The 11,145-nt window shown below is 33.6% G+C and overlaps 1 protein-coding gene across 1 annotated transcript; it reads left to right on the forward strand.

Annotated features, from left to right (window-relative positions):
• Window positions 1–8,775: 8,775 nt before the first annotated feature.
• Window positions 8,776–11,145, forward strand: LOC142550220 (uncharacterized). The gene is made up of 2 exons (XM_075659458.1): window positions 8,776–10,138; window positions 10,559–11,145. Exons 1-2 carry the CDS (start codon window positions 8,776–8,778, stop codon window positions 11,143–11,145), a joined length of 1,950 nt encoding a protein of 649 aa, XP_075515573.1.

The following is an 11,145-nucleotide window of genomic DNA, read 5'->3' on the forward strand; positions in this document are numbered from 1 at the left end:
CTTAGATTCTAATTAGGAATAATTGAATCGAAGTTGATAGATACAGTATTCGTCACTTGGGAAAGGGGGAATAAAATAATCTAAGTGTTCTTGGCCATTAAATAATTGGAATTCAGGAATATAAATTCAACTGTGAATATTTATCGTGGAAACTTTGTGAAATCATTTCTCTAGATATTTTCTCTCATTATTATTTCTCAATTCGGTGATTTAATTAATTCATTGTTTTCAATTAATTCGTTCAAACAACCCAACCTTTTATTTGATTCTTCTAAATAAACTTGAGACTATTTTAATTACGAGCACTGATATACATTTTTTATACATACTCCTCGTGGGATCGATATCTGTACTCTAACCAGTACTAAAACTTGACATCGTACACTTGCGGTAGTGAAAAACACGCAACCGTACGTATGTTCAATTTTATTATGCAAGTTCAAGTTTTCAGTATGTATGTCCTATTTTAAAGTTGCATGTGATTTTATTATGTACTACTCGTTACTTTCAGTTTATACGTGTTGAGTCTTTAGACTCACTAGACTTGATCGATGCAGGTGAGGATGTTTATGAGGAGACCGAAGGTGGGGACCGAAGAGCAGGCTTGGACTAAGCGGGAGGCTAAACCCGAGGACCGCCATGTTTTAAGCTTTATGAAAATATTGAACACTTTTGTCAAACCTTAACTTTCAAATCTGTTGTTGCGACAACTTGTGAGGCGTACAGTTTATTTATTTTAGCAAATTTTGAATGTTCACGTTTATTTAAGAAAAATTTTAATTCTTCCGCAAATTTTGAGTAGTAAAAGTACGGTACGTTACAATGATTTTTGGCAATCCACTCACCATCTGCTTGAAATGTAGAGAATGAAGACCTTTGTAACTGAGATGCCCATAATGATGATGCCAAAGCTGAGATTGATCTTTAGTATTGAGAATGAGACATTTGTCCTCAGAGACTTTGCCAGAAGTTTCATTTAACGGAACAAACATTATGTTTGTGCTAATGAGACATTCTACTATTGTGCCTCTCTGGGGATGAGAAATGTTGCATGTACCATCCTTGAATATCACTGTCAATCTATTCTTTTGAAGTTGCCCAACACTTAAGAGGTTATTCTTAAGATCAGGTTCATAGTATACATCACCAATGACATAGTTAACTCCTTTCAATTTCAATTTGATAACTCATTTTCCAACAACTTTCATGCTGGTGTTGTTACCAAGCTTAACAGTATGGCAAAATGTGGTATTCAAGCTTGTAAACATACCTTGATTAGCACACATATGGTTTGAACAACCAGAGTCTATGAACCACACATCACTTCTCTTGGCTTCATGTAAGTCCACATAAGCCTTCAATAATAATTCTTCTTCCTCTTCTATTTCTGCATAATGTGCCTACTTGTTCAATTCTGGGCATTCATACTGGAAATGACCCAAGTTGTGACATTTATAGCATTTAACAGCCGCTTTGTTAAACTGTGTCCTTCCTCTGCCTCTCGACCCAGACCAGTCCTCTACCTTCAGAACTTGATCCTTGTCCTCGTTGTTCAACCGTCGAAATTTTTGCTCATGTACCACCAATGAACTTTGTAATTCATCGATGGATATGTTGTCAATATCTTTGGCTTCCTTGATAGACACCACAACATAGGTAAACTTCTCGGTGAGGGTCCGTAGGATCTTCTCCACAATCTTTGAGTCGGGCATCTCTTCTCCATTGCTGCGCATTTTGTTAGAGACGGTCATGACTCTTGCAAAATACTCTGTGATTGTTTCATCTCTTTTCATAGCCAGGACTTCGAATTCTCTTCTGAGAGAGTTGAGAAGAGATTTCTTCACATTGGGATTGCCTCCAAACTTGAGCTTCATGGAATCCCAAACAATCTTGGATGTACGATGGTCCAAGATTTGTTCAAAGATGGTGCGATCCAAGGCCTGGAAGAGATATTATTTGACTTTGTGATAATTGATTCTAGCCTCCGCAAATTGCCTATGCTGGGATTTAGTTAATTGATGTGAGACCCCGAGAATAAACAATAGTGTTAATGGCATTGTTGTAAATAAGTTGAAAAATATTCAATTTATTTTGATGACAATTTTGTAAATAAGTTGAAAAATAATGAATTAATTTTAATGACAAAATGATAATTAATGACATATTTTATGTTTTTTAGCATGATTGTCTGAATATTAGTTCAAATGATTTGAGATTATAACATAGAAAACTCAAAGATATAAAAGTTTCATGTTTTGAGTTTTGGAAAATTTGATCGTTTGACGGGTCCAAAAAAATATACCGGCGTTAAAATGTTAAATATTATATATTATATTATATTATATTATTTATTAATAATATAATATAATATAATATTAAAAAAAAGATAAATATGCAAATTACGTTGAATTGAATCAATTCAACATAGAGTTACAGTAGAAGAGGAGAGACGAGAGAAATAAGAGTTTTGATTTTTTTTCGATCGTGCGACTTATCGATTTATCCAATCGACGAATCGAATTCAGTTCTGAGATCGTTGACACGAGGTCTTCGATTTGAAGTATAAATTTTATATTTTTTGTGATGTTTGAAATTCGTCGATTTTTGGAATAAATCCGAGAAATTGTTAAATAATACAGAAATTGAACATTGTCGAATATTATATGATGCTAACGAAGAAGAGATGATTATGGTGATGTTATTTTGAATTATTCTCAATTTATTATAATTAGAGAATTTTAATCGTTGGATTGAGATTGAAGCATTGTTTTTCAGGTATTATTAATTCTGATTATATATGTGGTAGATTAACCGACAAGAAACTAAGTTTTGAAGTCGGAATTGAATTATGTTATGATTTCGATTTGATATGAATTTTTAAAGTTTCAAAAGATATTTGAAACTTATATTGTTGATTTTGAATGATGTTATTGATTGAAATGATTATGTTATTGATGTAGGTAGATTATTATACTGATATCTTCAAGCTACGTCGACTGGAACGAAGAATTTAAGTATATTGCGACCGGGTAACATACGACATGTATCTGTATTATATGATATATGTTTGATTAATTGGATTGAAAATGCATGTCTATATGTCTTATTTGTTGAGTTTATGTGGCATACATGACATGCACGTTGAGCTATGATCCTTGGATACCATGATATGATTTGATTTGATTCTGGGGTTTGTGAACACGATGCTATGTTTGGTATTACATGACCCTTAAAACATAATCATTTGTGGCCCCGATGATTGATTGAGATTTGAGATTTGATGACGCTTTGTCGACTTTATCATATGAGTATCCCTGATTGAGGTCGGTGTGCCAGCTCGAGCATTGATTTGATAGTGATTCGATTGATTCTGACATGTGCTCAGTGGATGGACATTTGACCTGATACCTCCACGACATACATGCATTGCATATCATATATCATTATTTAGATATCTGTGGTATATATTGTGGTTATTTTATACTGAACTTTGCTCACCCCAGAGGGAGCTGTTGTTATCTTTGTATGTGGACAATGACATGTATTCCAGGATATCAGAAAACTGGAGAGGGTGCTTCTGAAGGGAGTCACAGTTTGAGCTGAGGTTTAGTGGTCTATCCCAGTATGTATATATATGTATCTATATACCGGGGCATGTTCCGAGGATATGATTGTTTTTGTGTCTTTGTGTTTGATTATGTGTGGGCATATTTTATGATGTGAGATGAAATACTATTTTTAGTATTCAAATAAGATGTTTTGGGCTCATTGTAAAGAAAATTTAAACTCGTTTTCCGCTGTAATTAATTAACCCTAATCAAATTACATTGTAATAATGATTAAGAGTTAAGTGCCCTACAATTGAGCTTTTGGTTTAGGTTCGTTTAACCCTTTCTCAACCAAGATCCATAAATCCTTGGCTCTGAGCAAATTTTCCATCAGCTCACTCCAATGATCATAATGACCATCAAAATGAGGAATTGTCGTCAAAGTCTTGTCGTCGCTCATTCTCTCTGTGATCACTCAAAATTACTGCACAATAGATGAAACAATTCCTGTCAAGCTCTGATACCAATTGTAGGACTGAGTGCTTACCGCTTTATTAAAAGCTATATATGACGGTAATGGTGCAACTCAAATATTTTAAATTGCACAGCAGCTTAAGCACCACGATTCGATTACTCTACCAAGCAGGGACAATTATTGCACCCAACAATCTCCTTATCAGTAATTGCACTCTTTGCAATAAAATAGAATCGAACCCGTGACCTTGGCTCTGATACCGATTATTGAATATTAAAGACAGATAAAAACCAACTTTGGTGAAAGTTTAATTTATAGACGAAATCTCGAGCTCGATGCTCTTTTTCAACTCAACATAAATAATATTAAATCGAACCCCACCAAAATTAAGGTACATTTTTTTTGGGGAAGACAAGTTTCTTTACAAAATTAAGAAAAATAATTTTCGTAAATATGTGCCATGCATGTTACATTCCGTCGAGCAACTCGTCTGTTTCACTAAGAACTAAACTCAACTTTTTATAGCACACAAAATTATTAGATTACTGCTTAATTTATGAGTTATTGGGAATTTATAAAGGTTAAAGCCATATATATTCCCCGACACATTTGGAATTTCAAAGCCAAAAGTGCTCAGATAAATAGTAATATTATTTTGAGTGGATAATTAATTGCTCGGAGTAAGTATGCACAAACTAAGAAGCATAATGATTATGGCTGTGATTCCAATGTCCATAGTAATTAATTAGTTTACATTTTTAAAATGCGCGCACCACATAACACCGAAGTTACACCACCAAGTCCAAGCGTTCAATAAATCCTTACTATAAATAATTAATAATATGTTTTTTTAGACGATCTCATAAATTTTTATCTAATATGTCAATCATGTTCATGTTAGTCATATTCATATTTACATTAATAAGTAATACTTTTAACATAAAAAATAATATTTTTTAATGAGTTACTAAAAGAAGATATCAGTCTCACAAAATCGATTTGTCAAACTGTCGATAAATGTTTTTGTGTTATATAAATATGTAATTCTTATTTATGTCATCTTAAGCCATTATAGTATCTCTAAAAGCTAAGTATTAATTTTAATTAGTGATTCAAATTATATATTTTTATAGTAACAAATTGATTGTACTTCATGAATGAATGATATTTTAAAATTAGTGTGAATAAATTTTTTTTAAAAAAATTCAATCGCTTAAGCTAATAATATAATTAAATAATATGATTTTATATAATAAATATAACGTAAAAGCAATCAATATATCATGTATGAACTTATAAGCCATGCGTAATGCCATTGGAGCGTGAAACAGCGGAAAAGTTTCATCATTGCTCAGTTCATTTTTAATTCTTAATTGCATCATGTTATACGTCATCCCATTTTAACCTTTTTTGACATCATAATTAATAAGAATAAAATGCCAAATATTTATGTCAAATTTTTGCCTGTGAGACGTGTCAATCTTACCGATATCCACAATAAAAAGTAATATTATCAGCATAAAAAGTAATACTTTTTCATGGATGACCCAGATAAGAGATCTGTCTCACACAAAGTTTTGTCAACATAGATTAGTGTACAAATTTTTTCCTAACATAACACTAATTTCTATAATATTGATATGAAAAAAACTTGTATAAATATACGACGCGTGAACAAATGTTAATGGAGAAAAAGCGTGTATGTAAAAAGCTGTAAACTAGGACTGGATGGGCTTTAACGCCGCACAAACCTGCCACCTAAAGCTTACCATTCCGCACGCCAACCTTATTTAATATATTAGTATTAGTATTTACACAAAATTAAATTTCATATATAATATTATAAGATCAAGAGTAGAAATATAATGTAAAATTAATATTTTTTACCTGCAAATATTAGATATATATGTATACGAGTATTTGAAGACAGATACGTACGTATGCGATCAATATATAATATACATGTGCCTTAGATTTAAAAAATCTGGTCTCAAATATGTGGTCACCAGATCAAATTTTAATTCAATACGTACGCCACAACTCATAGCATGAATCAAGATGGAGGCACGACACGTTGATTTGGCTTTGATGAAAATATATATAAAATTTGCTTGGCATTAATCCAGAAGAATTGCTTCATATTTGATTCGACATCTTGGTTTTCAACTTGGAATTCTGGTACATTGCATGCTTATAATTTTTTCAAGCAAAAGGGACCTCCGGTGTCATGGAGAACGGTTTCGCGGTGTGGTGTGCCGGCAAAAAATGAATGACAATACAGGAAATTCATTAAATGCATTAATTATGGGTGATGCAATATTTGACAAATAGAGCATTTAGACGGGACGCGTTTTAATTCATACGCGTTTTCACACTGACTAGAAGCTCCATAAATAGAGCTTCATTCATCATTCAGATATTATCTCATTCTCAGTTCTTTTCTCTCATCTAATAACATTTGATTGTTTAGTTCTATAATAATTGTTAGACGTTTGTTCTATTGTATTAAGAGATTGCGTGTTCTCTTTGGAATCACAGTGAGTATTGTACACCATAAAATATTATAGTGAAATTCTTTTCATCTTGCTCGTGGTTTTTACCCTAATAATTTTTAGGGATTTTTTACGTAAATATCTCGATAGCCAATTTTATTCTTTATTTTCATATTTATATATCAAGATACCGTATCTGAGACCAACGTGATGGATGAGGATATTATGCGCATTTTCTTTCGTTGCTCCTTTTCTTGCTCGTCGTGGAATCGGGTACGAGTTCGGGTAGACATGAAATTTGAAATGTTTACTACTTCGGCAGCTAGGTTGAAGTGGTTTAAGAAAAAACTACCGAGAGAATTCAAGCCTGGCGCATGCATGCAAGGAATACGAACATTTTTGAAAGAGTTGATCCTATTTATTGATACTCTTTGATGAGATTAAATTGCATGTATATTTATCATTTATTTTTTAAGTCCTTATCAACTTTTTTACGATAAATTAGTCACAATTTTGTATTTGCTAGGGTACAAATATATATAAATATATGTGCTGAATGTACTCTTAAATGTATAATAACTTTTTCATCTATAAATTTAAATTACTGGGAAAAAGAAGCAGATGGAGGTGATAAGGCCAAATCTTGAAAATATTTTAGGGATTTGATTTAATAATATTTGCCTTTATCTAATATTTTTATCCCTATTTATGTGCTTAATTGAATTAATAATTGTAGATTTAAATAAAAGATGAAAAATGATTAAATTTGGAAATAAAATAAATTTACAAGACTTCAAAGAAAATAAAATATTTTTATTTTATTATCTTGATATTATTGAAGTTCTTGATAAAGATGGAGTCTAATATTTGCAAATAAAATCTTCAATCTTATTATCTACAAGGTTTAAGTGGAGATGAGCTTAAAAAAGAATACAAGGATAGGCCCATTTAGAAGAATAAAAGGAAGAAAAGCGTACAGAGAAGGAGCCGACACAGGAAGAAAGAAGCGCAGAAGACCGCGGAAGAGAGGGGAACAGAAGCTACTGTGAAGTAGTATCACCGCGGAAGAAGAACATAAGGGAGGAAGAGTGAAGGGCAGAAGCAAGAGGAATTCCGCACACACGCTACAAATCATTGAGAATTCTTTTCCTTCTTTCTTAACTATGTTTTCTTCATTTAATTTGAACACTGATTTTGACTTTTATTTTAAGTTTATGGAGTAGATTTTTATAGACTAAGGCCATGATAGGGCCGAGACATATTATTTTTTGATGTTTTGAGTTTAATTCAATTAGATTATTTATTTTATTCATTGATTGATGTCGTTTATCACGTGTTTTTTTAATCTGGCCAATTAAATTGAATATTTGTTGGTTAATCTAAAACCGGAAGGCGATAGATTAATATTTGCTTCACACATCAATCAACACATGGTTAAATTGACTAGAAATAGTATTCGATTTCAGTGTGCGATTTTAGGTTGAAAAACTGGAATTTCACAGCGATCTAATGCGGTTGAATCTAATTAAATTCAGTTAGGAATAATTGGACTGTTAGATTTAATTAGGTTTATTAATTCGGGGAATCGTTTAATAAATAATTTTGGGAATTCCGTCGTGAATTAAATAATTAATTTAATGAATATGAATTTGACACGTATATTATAAGTTGTCTCGGTACCGTTGTGCGCCTTAGTCGTTTTTAAATAATTTGAATTTTCGTCTAATTTAATAATTTGGATTTTTTTGCTTTAGTTAATTTATTTAAATTGTTTAATTTAGTTTTGATTAATCTATCTCCCATCATTTGAACTTTATTAGCCTAAATTAGGAAAAATAATTCATATTCTAGTAATTAAACATCGATCTCTGTGGGTACGATACGTGGACTCATCTCCAAATACTATTACTTGACCTAGTCCGCTTGCTAGATTTATTTCCAACCGAAATCGTCGGTTAAGTTTTTGGCGCCGTTGCCAGGGATTGAATTGTTTAATATTAGGATTTATTATTTTCTTGAGATTAGGTTTTTATTTAATTTTTTTGATTCTCCGCATATTCGTACGTTTGAAGTTTGCTTCTTATCTTCATGATTTATCTAGCTGTGCATGAGCCGTGCTAGAGGAGACACAGAATTAGAGCCATTTGATCCAGAGATTGAGAATACTTTTAGACGGAGACGTAGAGCACAAAGGGAGAAATCCTCAGACTTTGACGAGGAAGAACAATTAAAACAAGAGTAGAAAGTTGAAACTGCAGGGATGGAAGTAATGGACAACGAGGAAGATGATTGCACTGTCTATGATCTTACTAGACAAACTACTGGAGGTTATGGTTCTAGCATCACTCGCCCTACTGTGGAAGCAAATAATTTTGAGTTGAAGCCATCCATCATTCAAATGATACAATATCAAGTAAGATTTGGAGGATCGCAGACCGAGGATCCTAATGCACATCTGGAGGGATTTCTATCTATCTGTGACACAATCAAATTCAATGGAGTGAGCACGGATGCCATAAGATTGAGACCATTCCCTTTCTCTTTGCATGGTGAAGCACCAGAATGGCTTAGAGATCTACCAGCTGGCTCTATTACTACATGGAATGGTTTGGTAGAAATGTTCATGAATCAATATTTTCCACCCACCAAGCTAGCACAACTGCGTATGGATATTTCATCTTTTCGCCGGAAAGATGGGGAGACATTACATACAACTTGGGAAAGATTTAGAAAGATGTTGAGGAGGTGTCCTCAACATGGTTTCTCTTCATCTGAACAAGTTCAGATTTTCTATAACGGAGTTGATCCTTCCGTGCGTCCCATGCTAGATGCGGCAGCCAATGGTAGCTTATACAGGAAGACTCCACGAGTTGCACTTGAAATAATTTCAAATATGGCTGAAAATAGTGCGGGTTGGCCAGATATTAAACGAGAAAAGAAGGCCGGAGTTCTTGAAATGGATGTGTTGAATGCACTTACTGCTAAGATTGATGGGTTGGCCCATCAATTCTCTCAGCTGAAATCAAATCAAGCAAATCAGGTCCAAGGAATATTCATCGAGGAACGACCCATTTTTGATGAAGAAGCGATGAATTTTGTGGGGAATCAATGGAGACAGCAATCAAATCCATACAGTTCCACATACAATCCAGGATGGAAGCATCACCCTAATTTGTCTTGGAAGAATACGGAGAATTCCCTTAATCCAACACATATTCTTCCATCGCCCATTCCTCAACAAGTGAGACAACAAGGATTATTGGTACCTGCAGCGCCTCCAGGATTCAAGCAAGAAGATCAAAGACCAATTTATGAGGATTTTATGATGAAACATGTTGTGGGGATGGAGACGAGACTGCAGAATCATGATGCTATCTTACGAAGGTTGGATGCTCAAATGGGTCAAATAGCCAATCAATTAGCAAATCGACCCCTTGGAACACTACCAAGTGATACTGAGAAAAATCCGAAAGGAGTGAATGCAGTGAGTACAGTGATCAAGGCCGATGAAGAGGAACCAAAGAGGCAGAATTCTACAGATATGGAGGCAAAGAATGATGGAGGAATGAAACCAAAAATGGAAGATGCTAAGGAACAGAACCCTCGGACTACACGGAAGACAGGTAAGAAAGGTAAGAAATTTGATTCTAATGATAATATTGATATTAATACACTTCCTTTTCCTCAAAGAGCAAGGCAGCTACAATTGGATCAACAATTTTCGAAATTTCTTGAAGTTTTTAAGAAATTGCACATAAATATTCCTTTTGTTGAGGCTTTGGCTAAAATGCCTTCTTATGCTAAATTCTTGAAAGATATTTTGACTAAAAATATGAAACTTGTTGATTTTGAAACTGTTAAGCTTTCTGAGGAGTGTTCAGCTATTTTGCAAAATAAATTACCTCAAAAGCTTAAGGATCCAGGTAGTTTCTCCATTCCTTGCACTATAGGAAATTCTAATTTTAACAAGGCATTGTGTGATCTTGGTGCTAGCATAAATCTTATGCCTTATTCTTGTTTTGAGAAATTGGGGATTGGAGAAGTTAAACCAACCACTATTTCCCTTCAACTTGCTGATAGATCTATTAAATATCCTAGAGGGGTTATAAAGGATGTTTTGGTTAAGGATGATAAATTTATATTTCCAGTTGACTTTGTTGTGCTAGACATGGAGGAGGATCGTGAGATCCCCTTAATTTTAGGTCGTCCCTTCTTAGCTACTGGAAGAGATCTCATAGATGTGCCAAAAGGTGAGTTAGTTTTGAGGTTGAATGATGAGAAGGTAACTTTTAATGTTTTTCGCAGTATGAAATATCCTGGATCTTCTGATTGTTATAGAATATATGCTATTGAAAATATTGTTGAGTGTAGTGTGAAGGATACTTTTATTGAAGACCCACTGGAGATGCTTTTGGTGAACCCAAAGTCCACGGAATCAGACAGAGAAGAGGTGGAGGAATGTATGAACTACTTGGAAGGATCAAAGCCTCTGCCAAGATCTGTGAATTCGAAGATTGGGGAGCTTGTACATATTCCAAAATCACTTAAACCTTCCATAGAAGAACCGCAATTCCTCGAACTCAAACCACTTCCTCCTCATTTAAAATATTTATTTTTGAAGGAAGAATAA

The sequence above is a fragment of the Primulina tabacum genome, chromosome 6, assembly GCF_025594145.1.
Source record: "Primulina tabacum isolate GXHZ01 chromosome 6, ASM2559414v2, whole genome shotgun sequence".
NCBI classification, from domain to species: Eukaryota; Viridiplantae; Streptophyta; class Magnoliopsida; order Lamiales; family Gesneriaceae; genus Primulina; species Primulina tabacum.

Excerpts from the sequence above, each read along its gene's own strand:
- LOC142550220 (XM_075659458.1), top strand. The coding sequence starts at position 8,776 with ATGGAAGTAATGGACAACGAGGAAGATGATTGCACTGTCTATGATCTT. Across the intron at positions 10,139-10,558 it reads TCGGACTACACGGAAGACAG|TTAAACCAACCACTATTTCC; the intron begins GTAAGAAAGGTA and ends GGATTGGAGAAG.